The 22,755-nt window shown below is 41.3% G+C and overlaps 1 protein-coding gene across 1 annotated transcript; it reads right to left on the bottom strand.

The window, feature by feature from the left end:
• Positions 1 to 378: 378 nt before the first annotated feature.
• On the bottom strand, positions 379 to 17,024 carry slc5a1 (solute carrier family 5 member 1). The gene is made up of 15 exons (XM_053645710.1): positions 16,890 to 17,024; positions 14,994 to 15,065; positions 12,951 to 13,055; positions 11,896 to 11,955; positions 11,496 to 11,600; positions 9,747 to 9,852; positions 8,829 to 8,909; positions 7,677 to 7,885; positions 6,356 to 6,491; positions 5,124 to 5,231; positions 4,430 to 4,580; positions 4,098 to 4,266; positions 3,552 to 3,767; positions 2,146 to 2,251; positions 379 to 1,812 (listed from the first exon to the last, which is right to left on the bottom strand). Exons 1-15 carry the CDS (start codon positions 17,022 to 17,024, stop codon positions 1,598 to 1,600), a joined length of 1,974 nt encoding a protein of 657 aa, XP_053501685.1. The 3' UTR covers positions 379 to 1,597.
• Positions 17,025 to 22,755: the final 5,731 nt, after the last annotated feature.

Here is a 22,755-nt window from a genome sequence, read left to right as displayed (position 1 = left end):
TTCTCTCCTCCCTTCCCTGAAGAAACACTACTAACCCAACACAGGCTGGAATAAATGAATTGTTTAACATCTTTATTTTGCCTTTAGGGTGTAGAAACTTATGCACTGAACTGTATGAAATGGGCATAATGCAAAATATAACCACCACCACCCCACCCCCCATTCTTGCGTGGTTTCCTGTTCAAAGTTACTAGAGTAACAATATTAATTCAAGAATAAATTTATATTCGAATTTTTAAGGAAAGAATTCAAAGTGTGCCTGGTAAGAATTTTCAACGTTAGAAATGTCGAACATTTTAACATCTTTTTCATTTTAATTTGAATTAAGTTTAACCAGACGTGTTTGATTTGGGACACAAAAAATACACAGACGGTCAATATTTAATTAATTTTTTTTCCCTTTTATTGCATAATATATAATATAGGAATATATTAATATATTACAGATTTCCACGTGATATTTCAGCTGGGTTATATTTACACTAAGTACATCATAGCATAAAAATATCATCACTCAGAGTTTGTTAGATGATTCGAAACAAACAAACAAACAAAAAAAAATCGAAATTTTCGATTCAGTTCAAAACAAAATCAAGCGGAGGTTAAACGTTGCCACTTGCCGGTGTAGCGCGCTCGTTAGCTTTCCAGTGAGGTAAAAATATTTCATAATAATCATTTGGTCGTTTGTACAGGCTAAAACATCAATGCTAACGCTCTTTAATTCAATTCAATTTTATTTGTATAGCGCGTTTTACAATAGACATTGTCTCAAAGCAGCTTTACAGAAACATCAACACGGTATACAGATATTAAAGGTGCGGATTTATCCCGACTGAGCGAGCCACTGAGCGGCGACGGTGGCGAGGAAAAAGATGTTTTAAGAGGAAAAAACGTCTTTATATCGGCCATATCTATAACGAGCGATAAATAAATCCATACCATGTAAACATGTTATAATACACTTACACGCTTTGTACATATGATTATGCATCACACTTTACATCAGTACTCTGTGCATCGAATCTTATATCATACTCATACTCGTACATTTTGTAGTACGTGTAGTCCCACATTTGCATGAAAAATGTATTCAGTTTAAAATATATTCATAATCATAGTTATCGGATTAGGGCACTCTAATTGAGATTGAAATTACAATAAAATGACACTGTAGGTAATGATAGACTATTCGTACAATAAAATATTTGTTTATAATAGTAATTCATTATTAAAAACATGAATAATGACTTTTAATCTTTTAATTCATTGATTATGTAACATTTCATTAAATTTTTTTTTTTTTTTTTAAATAATACACTAATTCATTAACTAATTCATTAATAATACTTAATTTCATCGGACGGTTTAAACCAGTACGTGATGTTTATGCAATGTTAATAAATGCGTTAAACATTGCGTGCATAATACGCATAATACTAACAATTCGTAATATCAAATAAACATTGATATAAAGTGTAATGCATTAGTTTTTTAATAATATTTATTTATTTATTATAAATAACTATAACTATATGTATGGATAACGGCAGCATACTGTAGTGTTACCAAAATGATTTTATTTCCAGACTCGAGTCGTTTAGCCGAAGAAGCCGTGGAAGAAGACGCACACACACAGGAGGATGATGGCGTTGGCGTTCACTACGTTCCTCCACAGCGGCTGCTCGGACGTGTCCGTGAGCTGCCTCTGCAGCTCGGCCTCCTCCTCTTTGGAAAGCTTCGGTGCTTTGGTCTGATCGAAGCCGCAGAACCAGTTGTAGGCCTTTCTACAGAACCCGGGATCTTCCATGGGTTCTAAAGGGTTCGACATTCACGTGAGGACGTAAACACACACACACACATATATATATATATATATATATATATATATATATATATATATATATATATATATATATATATATATATATAAGCTCACTAACGTGATAGCTGCATTTTTATTGTGTAATCAAAACCAGTAGCAAACTTTGCTTAGAAGCTAATTAATGCTAGTTTTACGGCTGTTGTCGCAGGAATTAGTTTTTCTGTCCTTTTAAATTCAGGATGTGCAAAGCCATGAGGATATTTCACACAGCTAAGAGAATAAAAAATGTTGGGGGTTTTTTTGCGCACGTCCACCCATCTTACCGTCCACGTCCATGTTGCTGTCGTACTGGTCCTCGTTCCAGTCATCGGCATCCAGGTCGACCCGCTCTTCCGTATTGTTCCGTAAACTCCAACACAACCTGTACAGCTACGACAGGACACGAGATACTTTCACCACCCTGTGGTGTCGGGTAGCACTTTCATTTAGTTTGGTAACAAATGATTAATAATCAGTACACTAGTGGACAATTATAGTATATCACATAAGGAATAAAAGAGCTGGGAGAGTGATGTTGTGGGAAAATGATCAGTGATGGAGCGGTGTACGATAGGGAGTTTCTGTTACCGTTATTTTCCAATAACAGCACATCCCGAGAGTGTTTTATTCCTCTTATACCACGGCGATTTGCCGGCAATGACAATTTTCAGTTTATTAAAGAATGACACGTCATTCTCAACTTTTATACCTTTAAGGTTACGGTTAATGTTCAGTCCCTCCGTGATTTCTCAGAACTGAACGCGAAATCAAACAAACGGCGCAATATCAGGGGGAACTCGCAATATTTCAAAATGACAGCAGATTTCACGGGGATTTCCCGTGTGACGTCATCACGACGCACGTTCAGTCCAAGCGCTCTTTGATTTACGTGCGTCGAATACGAGTACAGCTAAAAGGTCTCGTTTAGCCACAGACGTCACTGCGAAAGACTGCGATTTCGGCAATCCGAGTAGTTTTCCGCAAAAAAAAAAAAAAAACAGCCCAAAAACAACAACAACAACAACAACAATAACAAAAAAAAAAACTCAGCAAGTTGCATCTCAAATTTTGAAAAAAAGACGCAGCAAAATCGAGCGTCTTTGGGCGCAACGATCACAAAAGAGAACTCGGGGAAATCCTGCACACAATACAGTCTACTTCCTGTTCTCAGTTACGTTACAGCAGCTATAAACAGTTGCTCCCTCATCAGCATTCTCTCTCTTTTTCAAAGAAAAATATAAAGAAAATAAAAACGCAGCTTGAATGTTACCAAGAAAAGGGAAACTCCCGTCTTTAAAACTTAAAGTTACTGACTGTTACGCAATCCTGACACTGGAGACTCCTTCCATAACTGTGAAATAAACCTGTTGCTTACAGAAAACACTCACCATATCAACTCACGGGTTTTAATCCGTTTACGCTGAACGTCCACCGTGTAAGTTGTTACTATAGAAACGATCATGAAGAACGAGCGCGTTAATATAAACCTGCGCTACTGTCATAGAAGATCAATCAACACCTTCTGACCAATCAGAATCCAGAATACATCAGCGCTGTGGTATAAAAGTTCAATAATGGTCACGTGTGTAATGCTGTCTAATGGCAGTATGATTAGATGACTTGTATTTTGTGTGTGTGTGTGTGTGTGTGTGTGTGTGTGTGTGTGTGTGTGTGTGTGTGTGCTGCTCACATGCTTGTCGTCGATGGGTTTGGTCATGAGTGAGATACACAGCACCAGCACGAGGGACACCGCGTACAGGATCAGGCCGAAGTAGAGGTAGTGCACGCCGCAGATGATGGTGGGACAGTCGCTGGGATTCGCACAGCTTCCTGTTCCGTACACAAACTCTGCGATCATCCGCGTGAGACCGATGGCCAGACCGATCAGCATGCCGTAAAACGCACCCTGAGTGAGAGAAGTGCCACGTCACACACAAACACACAACATAAACCCACAGCCAGGGGCTGGTTTTATGTCAGTTCTCAAAGAAATTGAATCCTTCACGTATATACTTAAGTCTGATGTATGTGGGTGGGAGACTGGGAGAGAGCTGTCAATCAAGTGTGTTCATTAGAATATTAGGCCACGCCCAGTAGAACAGTGTTTGAGGAGCGAAATGTGCTGGACGATGAATATAAAATTCCTGTACAGTATCGTGCATAATATAACACATATAGAGAGTAGAAGCAGGCGAATGAGGCGATGCGATGCGATGCGATGCGATGCGGAACTGACCGGCTCGTTAACTCTCTTGCAGAAAATGGCGAGTGTGAAGACGGCGGCGATGGGCGGAGCTAAGTAACTGGTTATAGACTGGATGTAGTCGAAGAGCTGTCCGCTCTGAGCCGTCTGGACGATGGGAATCCACGCGATGCTGATGCCGATCAGGACCAAGATGAACAATCTATGCACACAAGTACACACACACACACACACACACACACACACACAGTATAGTAGTTTCACAAAATACACACAGACAGACAGCATCGTTTCTTTAGATGTTTCATTACAAATATAGTCATACGTGTGTCTGTGTCTGTGTGTGTGTGTGTGTGTGTGTTTACCTGCCAGCGATCATGAGCTCCTTCTCGGAGGCTTTTTGGCGGACTTTGGCGTAGATGTCCATGGTGAAGAGCGTGCTGGCGCTGTTAAAGATGGAGGTGAGTGAGCTCATCAGAGACGCCAGCATGACAGACAGCATGAGACCCCTGAGACCTACACACACACACACACACACACATAAATACAATACATACAGAGTGAAATGCGGGAGTTACAGAGAATCAGAATCCCATGAAAGCTATAGCACTACCAAATACTAACAGAGATGTCATTAACGTTATGTCAATCAGTTCGAATATCTGTTAAATCAGGAATAAAACACAATAAGCGATTAATCTTAAATAATCAGCGATGAGCTTCCGTTAACACCTTGAGGATATGTCATACTTTTTATCCATTTCGTTGTTAAACTTAGTGTTGTGGAACGACCCTGAAACAAGTTACTACCTGTTAGCACTTACATTATAGTAGCTATAAATTACTCACATTATATTAGCTATAAATTACTTATATTATATTAGCTATAAACAGCCGTTAATAAGACAAAACAAAATGCAGCTGCTGTAATAGAAAATGAATCAACACCTTCTGGCCAATCAGAATTGAGAACTGAACAGTGCTGTGATATAAATATCAGTATAGAATTTCACTGACTCAAAAGGCTATAAGAGGAAGCGCAGACCAGCTGATGCTCACCGTTAGGCATGAGATCCACCACCAGTTTGGGATAGGCGATGTTGCTGCAGCCCACCTCGGTGTCGCAGTACTCTTTACATAACTCAGGAACCACGCACGCCACCTCGTCTGCAGCGGGAAGGACAGGAAACGTCCGAAAATCATACAAACTCGACAATAAATATGACCCAATCACAGTCCTCTACACATATATACATATACGCAAGAGTCCAAAGCAAAAACAGTATCGTACTACGAACAGAGATGTTATTATTTTTAGTATTATTTCAAATTTTCATCAAAAAAAGAGAACATTTTAAACAGGATTAACAGAAATTCATGTAAGAATCACTATAACAGATCGTCGGCAAAAATCACATGACACCATGTCATACAGTAGCTATAACTATAAACCTGCTAGTCAGGCTATCTCAAATGACTAGCTAGCTAGTGTTTGCAGCAGTTAGCTAAAAGTTATTATGGCAACATTTAAAAAAAAAAAAAAAATGGACAGAATAACGTTTTCATAACGTAATGGGAACGTTAGCAAAACGTTCTTAGAACATATTTTTTGCTAGCTGGGAAGACCTGGCTAGTCAGGCTAACTCAAGTGACTAGCTAGCTAGTGTTCTAATATGGCTATCTATACATTGGGACACTGATGACTCAATTTCTGGTGACATACTGTATTAGAACCCTAACTAGCTAGTCATTTGAGCTAGCCTGACTAGCCAGGACTTGCTAGCTACTGTATGTAGGCCCCTAACATCTATATTTATGATATGTGTGTATGAGCAGTTATGTATATACGGGCCAAATGTGAAAAGCCTTTGCACTTCCATGCCATATATTTCAACATTTAATGCTTAAATTAAACAATGTTAAAAATAATAATAATAATAATAATAATAATAATAATAATAAATTAACCATATTAACCATATGCAGCAGTTAGCAAACAGTTATTATGTCACGTCATATCTCATTCTTCATAAATTAGCCTCAGTGATAACTAAAAGACGGTAAATTGTATAAAGGGATGAAGTCCAGTGTTGTTAGCTGCTGAGATGGAAACAAACTGGCTAGCTAAAATAATCGCAAGTGGCTAGGTGGAGTAAAAGAGGCTATTCACACAGATACAAAAAGGTGATAATAATCACAAACACGCATATTCTACTATACAGATATGGTGATGATGGTTAATCGGATGCACTCACTCACACACACACACACACACACACACACACACACACCTGGGTAGAGCACTCTGCTGATCATCCCAGGGAACACCATGAGGAACATGGGCAGGAGTTTGAGGTAGCCACACAGGATGCAGCCGGCCTTCACGTGGGACATGTTCTTAGCGGAGAGACAGCGCTGGACGATCACCTGCACGCAGAGACGCGGTGTTTGTTTCTAAATAAACAGCTGTACTGTATCTACACTGCAAGATATGACCCTGGGTAACACCTGACATCTACATAAGCCCTTCTTAATTTTCTTGACATAAGGTTGCTGTGATACTTCATGAGCTGACTTAACTCGGTGTATTTCTAGTATTTTCTGGTATGTCATTTGATGGAGCAAAAAACAACAACAAAACAAACAAACAAGCAAACAAAAAACTCACCGCAGCTAACGCTACAGCTAATTTAATAGATTTTTATATCAAAATCGTATTTCAGTCAAGAGCAGGAATATAAAAGTCTATTATATATATATATATATATATATATATATATATATATATATATATATATATAAGTCTATAATATATATAGAGAGAGATAGATAGATAGATAGATAGAAAAGTCTGTATATAAGAATATAAAAGTGGAAAAAAACCACAAGAAAATAAACCCTCACTTCAACTAACTCTTTCAGTTCAAATAAATAAATAAATAAATAAATAAATAAATAAACCTCTCATGTTAGTAGGGAACCGCAAAGTCCTCCAACCTTGAACCGTCTCCCGTGCTGGAAAAACATGCAGCTTTACTCGGAGCACTGACACGAGAGACTGAAATAAACTTCTCCTTACAGAAAACGTCACCATATCAACGATCGCGCGTTTTTAAAAATCAGCGCCCGACCTTACAACTCCCCACGTGAGTCATTACTATGGAAACCATAACATATTAACATAACGAGCGCGTTAATATAATCCTGTGGTTTTAACTACAGTACTGTCAGAGCTGCTATGGTAGGAAATGAATCAACCCAAAAGATTTCGGCCAATCAGGATGGAGAATTCAGCAGCACTGAAAAAACCTACATGACAATATCGTGTGTGCGGATTATCATAGTATACTGTGTTATTGATGATCAGGGCGAGCGTGTATATGTGTGTATGTGTGTGTGTGTGTGTGTGTGAGCATTTTGCCCTTTTCTTGAGACAGGTCCTGTCATGCCTGGCTGTTTATCTAATCTTCTTTATGAGTGTCCCAGAAGGTGTAACTGTCTAAGTTTAGGACTCGCTCAAGCTAAAACGAGACACACAACGTTCTGCTCAGTCTCAGAGTCCAGTGATAAGGAATTTGTGTGTGTGTGTGTGTGTGTGTATGTGAGGAGTACCTGGTCAGTGCACCAGTACCAGGCTGCCTGGATGGTGAGGCCGAAGACGAGGCCGGGCCAGGGCATGTCCCCGGTCAGCGGATCTCTGAAGATGTGGAAGGAGTCATCACGAGGAGAGTAACACGCCGCGCTGTAGTTCCCCACGTTGGAGGGAATGGCCTGCATGTACTTCTCCTGCAGCCCCTCGTATCCTCCCACCTTATCAAACGCTGCACACAGAGAGAGGGGGTGAGACAGGACCGTTTCTGACTGTTAAAAAAAAAAAAAAAAAAAGCAAAGGGAAAAGATGGAAATGATGGACAGATGCTGAGGTGGGAGAGAGAGGGAGAGAGAAGTTGAGGAGAAAAGTAGAAAAAATGAAGTGAGGTCGACAGAGGGAAAGGAAGAGAAGTGAGAGAGAAAGAGTTTGGGAAAGGACAGGTTGGACGGTGGCCAAAAAAGGAGACACTGAGATAACGAGAAGGAGAGATAGAGTTCAGGAAAAGACAGTTTGGTGATGGGTAAAAGAAACAGAAAAAGTATGATGATTGATAGATAGATAGATAGATAGATAGATAGATAGATAGATAGACAGAAAAGATTTGTAATAAGACATGCAGCAACAGAGAGAAGGACAGAGTTTAGAGGTAAAGAGAGATTGGAGGAGAGGACGAGATAGAGAAAAAGACATGTTGGATATTGGACACAGATAAATTGTGAAAAAAGACCTGTAGGAGGATGGACAAAAAGTTAAGGTGAGAAAGAAAGGAAGAGAGAGAGAGAAAGAGAGAGAGAGAGAGAGAGAGAGAGAGAGAGGAAAATGTTGGACAGCAACAGAGAGAAAAATAAGGATGGAGAGAGTTAAGATAAATACAGACTGGACAATAAACCAATAAACAGAAAAGAGGAGAGAGGGAAGGAGGAAGTAAAGAAAAGATGAGCGAGAGAGAGAGAGAGAGAGAGAGAGAGGTTGGACAGAAACGGAGAGGAAGTACAAAAGAGAAATAGAGTTTTGAGAAAAAGTCGTTTGATGATGAAAAAAGAGAGAAAGAAAGGAAGAGACAGACAGGAAAAGAGAGTGAGATAGAGGTGAGAGACAGACATACAGCAAACAGAGAGAGAAAGACAGAATGTGTGTGTGTGTGTGTGTGTGTGTGTGAGATGTTCACTCACCGAAGCCCATGAGGATGAAGGATCCCACCACCATGATGATGGTCTGCAGTGTGTCTGTGTAAATAACTGCAGCGAGACCACCTGCATGAACACACACACACTCATTAACACACGCTCATTAACACACACTCATTAACACACACGCTCATTCACCCGCATTATTTTTCTAATAATTCAGCGGCCCGTCGTCAGTTATTCCTTTCATATTTCTGGAAAATCGACATTGTCTGTCATTGTGTTTGTCGTTAGCTCTGTGTGCTGCGACGGACAGGAGGCTAACTTGCCGGAGTGATATGGAACTGTAATGCGGTCAGGACCTGACTGGATCTACTTTATCTGTGCATTAACGGAAAAATACTCGTACACCTTAGAACGTCTTAGAGGAAAAATTAAACCAGTTCAGGGGTGTACTGTTTTCGGGAAACTTTCAGTTGGCGGTAACAGAAATGCTGCTTCATCACACCGCTGCATCATTGATTCTTTTCAGAGTGGTTTATTCTTTGTTTGAAAATCACCAACGGTGACTCCTATTCTGGTAGGTGACTCACCCTGAAAGCAAAAGCGTAGATCACATGGGGTTCCAGCTTATCAGAGCACACGGGCAATTACCCCTAATGCCTCAGATATGGTGCACGATCAGGCTCACGTCCCTCTAGCGAAAAGCTCTTCTTCAGAAAACAATCCGAATAACAACTGCTGGACTTTACTCTCTGTGCGCTGTGCACTTCACTTCAGGAGATAAGAAAGTACATTACTCTGATCTCGAAATCTCCTGAGGACACGCCTAATGCACCTTCCTCGGCTCATTCGCTAATCATCAGCTCCTCGATGAGCTGATTAAGGGTTAAGAGAGTGAGAGAGCGCTGTCTGAGAGCAAGGTGTGTTTATTGCGAGACAGACCGTGTAGAAGAGACGCACCTGTGACGGTGTAGAGGGCTGTGATGACCAACAGCATGACAACAGCCAAGTAGATGTTCATTTTCAAAGCCTGGTTAATGAAGATGGCTCCAGAGAACATGTCCGCCTGGTGGAGAGACGGTTATTTGTGAGGTGACTCAGATAGCCAATAATTACCAATCTCTGATGTTTGCTTCTTTAGTTTTGCACTAGCGCTATGAGGCTAATGTCGCTAACAAGTAATGGACGTCTATCTCACCCAAAATCTGCCTCAGACTATTAGCTGATGACTCACTGTCATCTAGAAGCTTGAACAAAACTTTCCCGGCATCCACTGAATGTCCGAACATTATTGAGGCGGGCATCTTTTCATCTTTTTACACCGCTGCAATCCATTGTTCTCGGAAATCGGAAAATCCTGACCTCAGATACAGAAAAGTGCAACGGAACGGTTATTACACTCGGATGATACAAATCGGGAACTCGGGCAACATCCAGTTCCAGCTGAGGTCACAACAACACTTGATATGTCATGGCTTAGCGGTTAGCATGTTTGTCTCGGACCTCCAGGGTTGGGGGTTCGAATCTCGCCTCTGCCCCGTGTATGCGGAGTTTGTTCTCCCCGTGCTTCGGGGCTTTCCTCCAGTTTCCTCCCCCAGTCCAAAGACATGTGCAGTCCAAAGACATTGGCATTTCTAAATTGTCCATAGTGAGTGAATGGGATTGTGTCTTACAATGGGTTTGCACTCCATCCAGGTTGTCCCCCACCTTGTGCCCCGAGTTCCCTGAGACAGGCTCCAGCCTTCCCATGACCCTGGATGGATGGATATGTAGCGGCATCGTCACAGGTCAACAGTCTTGTCCATCTTCGCTCATAAAAACGACCTATCGTATACGTCGTTTCTCATCGTTGACCTTGGCTTTGCTGTGTCTGTGCATCCATGTTTTTCCAAGCCAAAGCACTGAAAAATGTTTAGGTCAGAACTTGAAACTTTCCAAATTCTGTGCACAATGGAGTCCATCCCTTCAGGCCCCATCTTAGTTAGTCCGTCCCTTTAGGCCCCGCCTCTCAACGTTTGACGGTGGAAGCCGATGGTAGCCGAAAGATGTCATTGATTCTTATGATAATTTACATCCTCTAGCACCCTTAAGGATCGTTGTTTGTTTCTCTACGCAATCCCTAAACAAATGTTTTCTGGTAACACCTTCATTGGTAATTGTAATTAAACAATGAAGGTAATGGTAATGTGAACCTACATGCTGTGGAATTAAAATACATATTTAACAGATCAACGCCAGCCCTGGAGAACCACTGTGTTATTTTTCCTGTTTAATTAGCTTGATTATAAACTTTTATTATTTAATTCATTTCCAATCGAACGATTATTATATTATATAAAATGTATTTTAAACGACGCGATAATAATTTTTTTTTTAAAATTGATCACGAACTAGTCATTAACTAGTAAAGTATTACTTCCTTATAAATGGTTTATTACCAAACAATAAATGAAAGAGTTAGCAATATTCCAAGTAAAACACCATTCAAAGAACCCTTGAGGAACTCGTTTTTTTTCTAAGCGTGTAGTTATTTAAAAATTGATATCTATGTATATATACACCACTTGGTACATTATCATCATAGCTGCAGTACAAGACTATGGGAGCAAACATCAGACACCAAAAAACCTCATGGCTGATCGACTACGTTTGTAGTAAGTAGTATGGAAATTGCTGATCTCCATCAAATTACTACATGAAAGCACTCACAGAGATCTTAGTGAAGATGTAGAGGAACAGCGAGAGAACGGAGAGGTAGATTCGGATACGGTGACCTCCGAAACGCTTCTTCAGATACTCGGGCATGGTCACCACCTACACGGTGAACAGAGACAGTGAAGTGAGATAAGAGGTAATCTCTGCGCCCTTGATGCTTTTTAATTAGACCTAGAAAGTTAAAGATATCTGGGGTTATCAGAGTCGTCTTCCTCAGAGCGGAACTGAGGACGCACGCTGTGTAAATGTGACTATATATGGTCATGCATATTTCCTGTGGCTGTATTACAGATTCAACCGAAGCAAACATAACTGAGAGTCTAACTCATAATGTATCAGTTGCACCCAGCTCTAATGATGGGGGAAAAAAATCACCGTGAAAGTAGACACCTACCCCTGCCTTGATGTAGATAGGGACGAAGATCCATCCTAGAATGAGTACTATAATAAGAGCCTAAAAAAAGGAGAAATAAGAGAGAGTTGATTTCTGCAAATATTTCATTTTATTTTATAGATTTAACCCTGACTCCAGATGTAGAAGACAATCTAGAAACATGGTGTAAGCTTATATATATATTGCATGTTCTCCCCGTGCTGCGGGGGTTTCCTCCGGGTACTCCGGTTTCCTCGCCCAGTCCAAAGACATGCATGGTAGGCTGATTGGCGTGTCCAAAGTGTCCGTAGTGTATGAATGGGTGTGTGAGTGTGTATGTGTTTGTGTGCCCTGCGATGGATTGGCACTCTGTCCAGGGTGTACCCCGCCTTGTGCCCCATGCTCCCTTGGATAGGCTCCAGGTTCCCCGTGACCCTGAAGAAGGATAAGCGGTATAGAAGATGGATGGATGGATGGATGGATATGGGGCGGCTGTGGATCAGGTGGTAGCGCGGGTTGTCCTCTAACCGTAGGGTTGGCGGTTCGATTCCCGGCCCACGTGACTCCACGTACCGAAGTGTCCTTGGGTAAGACATTGAACCCCAAGTTGCTCCCGATGGCAAGTTAGCACCTTGCATGGCAGCTCTGCTACCATTGGTGTGTAAGTGAGTGTGTGAATGGGTGAATGAGACCCAGTGTAAAGAGCTTTGAAACCGCTAAGGTTAGAAAAGCGCTATATAAGTGCAGACCAGACCATTCTGCAGGCGTCCATCTTGGACAACCAGAATCACTTTATTTCCTTACGTACTTAGGTTTTCTTTTGCCCCAAAGGCTCCTAACTTCAACAGTGGAATTTCACTGGAAATCTGACTTGTGATGCAGATACTAACATGGGCACTGCTTTATAGTTCCAACTTGAACCACCTCTACCTGATCTATTTATTTATTTATTTATTACAATCAGTCATTTATAAGTGAGATTAGAGATTACGGTGTTTCAATATTATTTGAAGCAGGTATGTACGTGTCTATGGAAAGGATTCCGGGTGAGATAGACCTCCAGTGGTTACACTCACATTCCATTCAAATCCTCCGATGGCGATTCCCGCAGCGGCCCCGGTTCCTGCCAGACCCACGAAATGCCCGCTGCCGATGTTACTGGCAAACAGAGAGGCTCCAATCTGAAGGTGGGAATAAGTTAGTGATTATAGAAGCACTGGCATTTTACACAACTCAATCAATCATTACACGAGAAACGCACGCTCAGCAATTTCAGCAATCCCAACCCTCGGGTGTGTCTTCACAAGATCAATGGTCGCAATTCGGTCATTATGCAAGGCATGTACGAGGAACATTTAATCGGCTAATGGTTGTAATTACCGAGATGCCGATAGACCTCGTTTTGAACTATTAAAAGAGGGCTAATGTGTGTGAAGGTTACAAAACCTGACCACAAAGCTTGACGGTATATTGGCTAAAAGGTACACATGGACAAGAACAAAATAGCACAAATATATCACAGCTTTACCAAGAGAGAAAAAAGAGAGAGACTGGCGACGGACTGACTGTTTATAGCTGCTATAATATATATATATATATATATATATATATATATATATATATAAAGTGATAACATGAACTAATTGTTTCATGGGTCTTCCACAACAATAAATGTAACAATAAATGGATAAAATATATGACATGTCATTCTTTAATAAATCATGGCTAGAAAACTGCAGTGGATGAATAAAACACGTTGGGATGTGCTCTTATAGGAAAATGATCAACTTCGGAGTGATAACAGTAACGACGCATCGTATCGGCCGCATCACACCACCCCATCACTGATGCCTTCCTATAACAGCACACCCCCAAGTGTTTTATTCTTTACATGTTTATAGCCTAATGAAAGCTATAAAGTCTCTTGAGTCTGAAACTGATAAGGCCTGTGAATTCAGAAAGACAGTCTGACCATTATGGCCTCATAAAATCCACCCCCCCCCCAATCTGGCTCAGAGATCATCGTTTCTGAAGGATAGCTGTAAACATGACGCATTTTCATCCTGATGCTCGGATCTGTATCGAGCAGCTCATTGATTTGGAGCGATACGAATGGCACATCCACTCACCGGTTCTTCTCTTTCAGAAACTAAGACAGAAACTAGTGACTGGGTAAGGTGTCAGAGAAGCATGCAAGAGGCCAAGGATAACTGTGAAGGTGCTGGAGAGATCCATATATCAGATGGGAAAGGCTGTTCAGGGGACAACCTTAACCCAAACACATTATAGTAGAGTGGCAGGAAGAAAACCATTACTGAAAGAAAAAAAACCATTTGGACTTACTGGAAGAAGAAAAAAAGTTCTCTGATCTGATGAGATCAAAATTGAATGTTATGGCTTTGGTGCCAAGTGCTACATTTGGTAGAAACTCAACATTACTCATTTATGGCTGTTATCCAGAGCGACTTACATTTATCCCATTTATAGAACTGAGCAGTTGAGGGTTAAGGGCCTTGATCAAGGGCCCAACAGTGGTAGCTTGGCAGTGCTGGGGCTTGAACTCCTGACCTTCTTTCTGATCAGTAACCCAGAGCCTTTAATCACTGAGTCACCACTGCCCTTTACTCATCACCCTGAGATCGGACCCATGGTGAAGCATGGTGGTGGAAGCATCGTGTTTTGGGGATGCTTTTCATCAACAAGGACTGGGAAAACGGTCACGGTTTTAGACCCCAGGAGCAAACAGCATTCTTCTTTCTGTTTCTGAGCATCTACAACTTGATTATTGTTTACGTCCGGCGAATGAAGTTAAGCAGACGTGATCCGAAAAGACGCTGAAAGTCATGACAAGCCACGAGGTCAGAGGAATTGTCTTTAACCCGCCCAAGACACAGATCCGGAGATGGGAACTGGAATATTTCTGCAGCTTCAAAAGGTCACATGATGCCCAAAGAGCACAGTGACATCTTCAAGAAGTTCAGAAGAAGACGTTCATTTTTAAAAAATATGAAACGGTTTAAATACTTTCTCAGTGCTTTCCCATTTTACCGTTTAATACGTTTCGGTCTAAGTGGAGATTGCAGTAGGTGCAGGCGCAATCCCTGTGTGGAGAAACCTACCGGCCACCACACCATGCTACGTCCAGCCAGGAAGAATCCACCGACCGTGGAGCGATTCGTCCTCACCATGGCCTACAGAAAGGAACATAACATGAACGTTCAATTCAGCTGAACTTTCACCTAAGCACTGAGTCATTAGCGAATCAGCACCTAGATCCGACACCATGACAACGTTAAAGTGTCGAACTATTTCAATTACTGATTAATAGATTCGTGCATTTCTACATTAACACATCCTCACTGCCCTGAAAAAAAAAAAAATCCCAAAACCAACCATGCATGGAAATTAAATATTAATAATAGAAATCTTAACTGATTATTATCCCCATTGCTGGATGACAGTTTTAGAAGGAACATCCACTTAGATCCTCGTCCAATCCAACCCCGATCTCATCACCCTCTTTATTTTACAATCTGATCGTCATGTATACCCGCCCACCCGAACCTGCACCCTCACATCCTATACACCACTGCCTTCTGCAATTAAATAAATAAATAAATAATTGTAAATTAGGTCTATTGGGTCATTTATTAAAAATTTTTTTTTTTTTTTTTAAATTCGGGCTCTAATGTTGTTTTCGCAGTGTCCAATCTTTATTTATTCAGTTAAACATGGTATATCACATGGCCAAGTGGCACAACAGTAAAGAGTTAGCCCTAGCATCCTGAGATCATATCACGACGATGCCGCAGCCATCTGTGGTCTAAGAGACCAAACCTGGGCATGTTCTCTAAGTGGGAGGGGCTTACTCTTTCTCCCTAAGACAATGATGGACATCTGTGAGCTTGTGAGCGTGGAAGTGGGCGGATAGCGCTTCGGTCCGAGTGTGTTACGCTGCCCTGTGATGCTGCATGAGCAGCAGTTTTAAAAGATGCAGTTGGAGGAAGCACGTGTTTGGTAGCTGTGATAGCGGAGAGCTCTCTGGCGGATGGGAATTGGCCAGGGCTAAATTTGGGAGAAAATCGGGATTTAAAAAAACAAAACAAAAAAAACAATCTTATAATCTTGTAATGTAGGAAAGACTAGATAAATTTGACTATATTCAAGATATTTTTTAAAAAATTTTCTTTAGAGTAGCAACGCAATAAAACATTCAGTGTCGCTAACTTTACTGTAAAACTGGGCGTGAAAATATTTACCTCAAGCCCCAAAAGAATCTCACAGGACGCATTTATTTATTTATTTTTTAAATGTCATTACTTTAGTTTTGTTTTGTTTTGTTTTTAAACCGAAGGTATCTAAGTAATTGCTCACAAATCTAAGCAATTGTAGGTTCGCGTAGCTAGTTTGATATCTGATATTTTCTGTCCCTTGTTCTCTTGGATTTATTTATTTATTTATTTATTTTTAAATTATCATTGTAGAATTGTACATCTTATATTGGTTCTTATATGACCGGAAATAAAACGACATTTTTATCAGATCGCTAATATCTTAGATTGTTAAGATTTATTTTACGATGTTTTTTTTTGTTGTTGTTGTTTTTTCACAGTAATATGCTGATTAATAATATGTGCGGTCCTGTATAATAATAATAATAATAATAATAATAACAAAGTCTTATATATTAATGTCAATGTCCATATAGTGCAGTAAAAATGCTATAAATCTGAATTACAGTACATAACTGAAAACTTTGTTGCGAGTATTTTTTGCTTTGTTTTGTTTACAGTGTAGTTTATTATTCGGTATTTACAGTGAAACTAATAGGGATAGGAACAGTATGTACGGAATGAAGAATGTACGTTTGGGGGTTTAAAGGGTTAATAACATGACATTTCGTTCTTCTCTAGGATGCACACTGTTGAAATGAAGTTAACAATTCACAAGCGCCGGTCAATGAAAGCTGAAGGATAAATAAACTATACATATCACAGGTGCACGAGTGGACTCACCCATATTCCGACAGCCAGGACCACTATGAAGTAGATGACGATAACGGAAATATCCGCCGGGTTGTTGATGGCGATGAACGTCTCGTTCTTCTGGCCGCTGCGGACCATGGAGAAGCTGAAATAATCCCAGGTCATCGTGGCCGAGCTGAGCTGAGCGAGCTTGTGATTCTCTACGACTCGTCCTCACACTGACACACACACCTGCTCACACACTGAGCTTCAAATACTGATTTGTGCATGAGCGCATGCGTACTGTACACACCTCACACCTCAACCCCTCACCTGTACACACACACACACACACACACACACACTGGGTGATACTCAGGGTTAATTATCACAGATCATTCTCTCCTTTCAGCTGTCAGAATTCAGGTGAACTGGCAGAAGCTGTTAATGTTCAACTCACACGGAAGATATGAGCAATTCCAGTAAATACACAAAATTCCACCCAATTCTGAAATCTTTTAGTCAAGGCTTGGAAGATATCTCAGGTGTAAACTTGTGCGTGAGCAGGACTAAAGGGAACGTGTCTAGAGGGGAAAAAAAAAACCTGAAACGGGAAGAACCTTCACCCTGGACTGAATTGAGCCAGAGCAGGAAAAGATGCAGGCCCATCACGTGCTCATCATCACGCAGTTCTCGTTTTGGTTCACGTCTTGAGCAGCTTATACTCACGTGTTCGCAATGTAAACAGTGATGAAACGCACTTCAGTAAAAGTACTTTGTTGCTAAAGTATCAGCTTCTCGCAGTGATTTGTGCTTCGCCTGAAGTTAAATGAAAATGAATACTTACAGCGGGGGAAATAAGTATTGGACGCATCAGCATTTTTTTTTCAGTGAATATATTTCCAATGAGGTTACTCACATGAAATTCTCACCAGACTTTGGTATTAACGCAAGAAATCTGCAAATATAAAGAATTCACAACATTAAAGTCCATAAATGAAGTTATGTGTAATAAAGAGGAATGACACGGGAAAAAAGTACTGAACACGCTAACTGAAATGTATTTAATACTTAGTGGAGAAGCCTTTGTTTGTAATGACAGCTTCAAGACGCTTCCCGTATGAAGAAATTAATCGTCCGCGGTATTCAGGTGTGATTTTGGTCTGTTCTTCTAAACATACTGTCTTTAAATCTTGTTCAGTTGGATTGGAGTCAGGTGATTGACTGGAGCATTCTAACACCTTGATTTTTTTTCTCTGAAACCAATTGAGAGTTTCCTTTGCTGTATGCTTTGGATCGTTGTCCTGCTGGAAGCTCCACCCACGTCTCATCTTCATCATCCTGGTGGATGGCAGCAGATTCTTCTCAAGAATCTCCCGGTAAAGGGCTCCATTCATCGTTCCTTCAATTATATGAAGTCTGCCAGTACCATGTGATGAAAAACAGCCCCACACCATGATGCTCCACCTCCACACTTCACTGTTGGTGTAGTGTTTTTAGGGGGATGTGCAGTGCCAGTTCTTCTCCAAATATGGTGTGTAGTATGACAGTCAAAAAGTTCCATTCTGCTCTCGTCTGACCGGACTACACTCTCCCAGTATTTCATAGGCTTGTCCAAATGAGTTGTAGCAAACTTTAAATGAGCTTCGACATGCCTTTTCTTTAGTAATGGAGTCTTGTGGGGTGAGCGTGAGCACTGCCAATTGTTTTCTCTGTGACGATGGCACCTGCTGCCTCCAAGTGTTTCTGGAGCTCTTTCCGAGTGGTCCTTGGCTCTTGGGCTCCTCTTCTGACTATTCTTCTGACTCCCTGGTCAGAAATCTTGCGAGGCGCTCCTGTGTGTTGCCGGTTGATGACGGAGTGATGTTGCTTCCACTTGAGGATTACGGCGCCAATGGTGCTTATAAGGATTCAGAAGTTTTGAAATACGTCTGTATCCGATTCCCTCGATATGTTTCGCAACAATAAGGTTGTGAAGGTCTTGGGAGAGCTCTTTGCTTTTACTCATCATGAGATGTTTCTTGTGTGACACCTTGATAACCAAAAGCCATTTTTTTATAGACCATCAACTTACTAACCCAGCTGATATTAATTTGCACAGAGAAACGAATTAGAACTTCTTTCATCAACGTCGATGAATAAAGGCTGCGTCCTAAACCACATCAAGTCTGTGAGACGTCTCTGAAGACCTGGAAAAAGACGATTTAAAAATCACAACTGCGAAAATTAAAGCAGCAAACAAATGTACACCGAGCATGTCTCTCCCGAAAGAAATCAAAGCCAAAACCGAAGAAGCGTTCCTCTCTTTTATTTGTTTATTTATTTATTTTTACACGAACACAACCGAAACATGACGCGCTCTCATGAAGAATGCGTGATGTTAATAAAGTACAGAATTGCTTGAGCGTGATCATTTCATATCCAGTACTGTAAAGTAATCTGTACTGTAATGGAATAACATAATCTGATTATAAAAATCAAGAGGCTGTAATCAAAGTAAGTTCCAGAACATGTGAGGAATTACGCGTTATCAGATCACAGTTACTATGTGATTGTGTTTCTAACGTCAATAGATTGTATAATAATAATTTGGAATTTACTGTGTGAGTGTGTCAATAAAACTGTGACAGTTCGAGAGTCGGCTTTGTGTCTGATCTCTTGCAGTAGATCTGCTCATTTCAGACACCGGCAAAGGGACTGTGTATATATATCTATATATATACAGTATCTCACAAAAGTGAGTACACCCCTCACATTTTTGTAAATATTTGATTATATCTTTTCATGAGACAACACTGAAGAAATGACACTTTGCTACAATGTAAAGTAGTGAGTGTACAGCTTGTGGAACAGTGTAAATTTGCCGTCCCCTCAAAATTACTCAACACACAGCCATTAATGTCTAAACCGCTGGCTACAAAAGTGAGTACACCCCTAAGTGAAAATGTCCAAATTGGACCCAATTAGCCATTTTCCCTCCCCGGTGTCATGTGACTTGTTAGTGTTACAAGGTCTCAGGTGTGTTAAATTTAAACAAGAGCATTAATGAGATCAGGCACAGACGTTGGACGAGGAGGAATGGGGTGCAGTCGGCGTTCCGGTTCACCCCAAAGGTGTTCGACTCTGTCCAGGACACTCGAGGACATTCTTCCACTCCAAGTCTTCATGGAGCTGGCTTTGTGCACAGGGTCATCGTCATGCTGGGACAGGTTTGCACCTCTTAGCTCTTAGGGAAATTGAAATACCACAGCGTACAAACGCATTCTGTACAATTATGGAATTAAGGAATACGATTAAGGATTTATGGCTCATGATTAGAGCTTCATTATTAGAGCGTATCAAATGCTCGCTTACTTACAAGGAATTATAGAGACAGATGTAATGATTCGTATTCATGGGCCGTGTAGAACACGTTACAGAACAGAGATTTGGCAAAACTTCCACCTTACCCTAAACGGGACAGTCCTGAGACATGCCCGGTGTCTGGAGTTCACTTTAACAACCTGTACAAACCACACAAGCTTAACGATTACTACACAAGCTAAACCGGTCTGTTACTTGTTAACGATATTAGCGTCATAGCTAGAGAAGAAAACCCTGGAAAACGACCCTGGAATTATACTTCCTGTTACAGTTTTAGCTGCCCTCTACTGTACATGTCATGAGGAAAAGGAGGAGAAATGAAAATACCTGGTCTTAAATCCTAGTTTTTAAGATGTCATGAGAACAGGATACTGCGCTGAAATGTATTACACACGGGATAACACTTGGGGAGCGGTGTTATAGGAAAATAATCAGTGATGTGTTGTCAGAGCTGCTGTCGTAGAAAATTCTGACCAATCAGAATCGAGAATTCAATAATGATAACGATAATGAGTCTTTATTAATCACATATACGTTACAGCACAGTGAAAGTCTTTTCTTCGCATACCCCAGCATGTCAGGAAGTTGGGGTCAGAGCACAGGGTCAGCCATGATAGAGCGCCCCCTGGAGCAGAGAAGGTTAAGGGCCTTGCTCAAGGGCCCAACAGTGGCATCTTAGCAGTGCTGGGGCTTGAACCCCCGACCTTCTGATCAGTAACCCAGAGCCTTAACCGCCAAGAGTGTAGAATTTCCCTTTAAACACCAATAGATCACTGAGTGTATTAAAGATGAGGTCAGGGCTTTTTGTTTGGAGAGTCTGGACATTTTCTCATCACATTTTAGCAGCTTAAACAATGAAATATCTGCATAGAGGAGAGAGAATCTTCAATCTCCGTTTCGGCCATTTGGGGAAAAAAAAAAAAACCTACCACCACTTGATGTGGGCCAACATCATCTGATCGATCACAAAGCTCCGCCTCTTGCGTGAAGATTGAGGAGTTCAGTAAGCCTAAACCTGATTGGTTTGGAGGTATGGCTTTACAAAAGTTTGTATTTAAATGGATTAAGGCACCAAAATTGGCGACTACACCTTTAATTTCATGAGACATGCATACTCGTGTGTGAAGCCCACGTATCAGAGTGCAGAGGGCTGTCAATCAGCTCTTATGCAACTGCGCTGATCCGTATCACTCGACACGACCCTGGACTTTACCTGTTCTTTAATTTCCACTTATAAAAGTCAGCGTGCTGCCAATGGATTATAAAACGATAGGATTATCATTAGTAACCAATAGAATAGTGAAGAAGTCACGCTGGTGTTTGAAAGATTTTTAGAGGTGCAACAATTCAGCACAGTATCATGTAACGCCCCTTTAACTTCACAAGGACCATAAAGTAAAATAGGTGTGATAAAGAAAAACATTCAGCGAGCGGCAGTTCTGTGGACGGAAACATCAAGCCTTGAGGCGGATGAGCTACACCAACAGAAGACCACGTCGGGTTCCGCTTCTGTCGGCCAAGAACAGAAAGATGACGCTGCAGTGGGAGCAGGATCACAAAAACTGGACAGTTGAAGAGTGTAAAAACGTAGCCTGGTCTGATGGATCATGATTTCCGCTGAGGCACACAGGTGTTAGGGCCAGAATTTGGCACCAACAGCATGAATCCATGGACCCAGCTGCCTTGTGTCAACAGTCCAGGCTGGTGGAGGTGGTGTAATGGTGTGGGGAATGTTTTCTTTGCATCATTTTTTTTTTCATGGTGGGGGGGGGGGTTAGCGTGGACAGTTCTAAACTGGGTAGTATGGACAATTCTAATCTGGGTAGTATGGACAACTCTATACTGGGTAGCGTGGACAACTCTAAACTGGTAGCATGGACAATTCTAAACTGGGCAGCGTGGACAACTCTAAACTGGGCAGCGTGGACAACTCTAAACTGGGCAGCGTGGACAACTCTAAACTGGGCAGCGTGGACAATTCTAAACTGGGTAGCGTGGACAACTCTAAACTGGGCAGCGTGGACAATTCTAAACTGGGCAGCGTGGACAATTCTAAACTGGGCAGCGTGGACAATTCTAAACTGGGCAGCGTGGACAATTCTAAACTGGGCAGCGTGGACAATTCTAAACTGGGCAGCGTGGACAACTCTAAACTGGGTAGCGTGGACACCTCTAAACTGGTAGCGTGGACACCAATGTGACTGGACTTTGGATTTTGATTTATTAATCTTTTTGTGAAAAAGACTAAGAACCAGACAGAGCACGTGGCAGGCAGACAGAGAGAAAGTGAGAAAGATGGGAAGAGAGAGAGACACAGAGCCAGACAGAGAAAAAAGAGACAAATTCGGGAAGAGAGTGACAGAGAGAGAAAAATAAAGTGACAGAGGGAGAGAGTGACAGACGGTGAGGGGGCGGGGGGGGGGGGGGGACACAACACACAGGAGAACCTTTAACTAGACTAACCTTAGTGGACTCTATAATGAAGCAGTACACATTCACCTCGAGTTCCTGTGGTAATGAATGTCTTTAATGGTGTTCTGTCTCTCTCTCTCAC

The sequence above is a fragment of the Ictalurus furcatus genome, chromosome 16 (genome assembly GCF_023375685.1).
Source record: "Ictalurus furcatus strain D&B chromosome 16, Billie_1.0, whole genome shotgun sequence".
Classification (NCBI taxonomy): Eukaryota; Metazoa; Chordata; class Actinopteri; order Siluriformes; family Ictaluridae; genus Ictalurus; species Ictalurus furcatus.
Note: the sequence above shows the minus strand (reverse complement) of the source record. Positions and strands in the feature narration are given on the sequence as shown.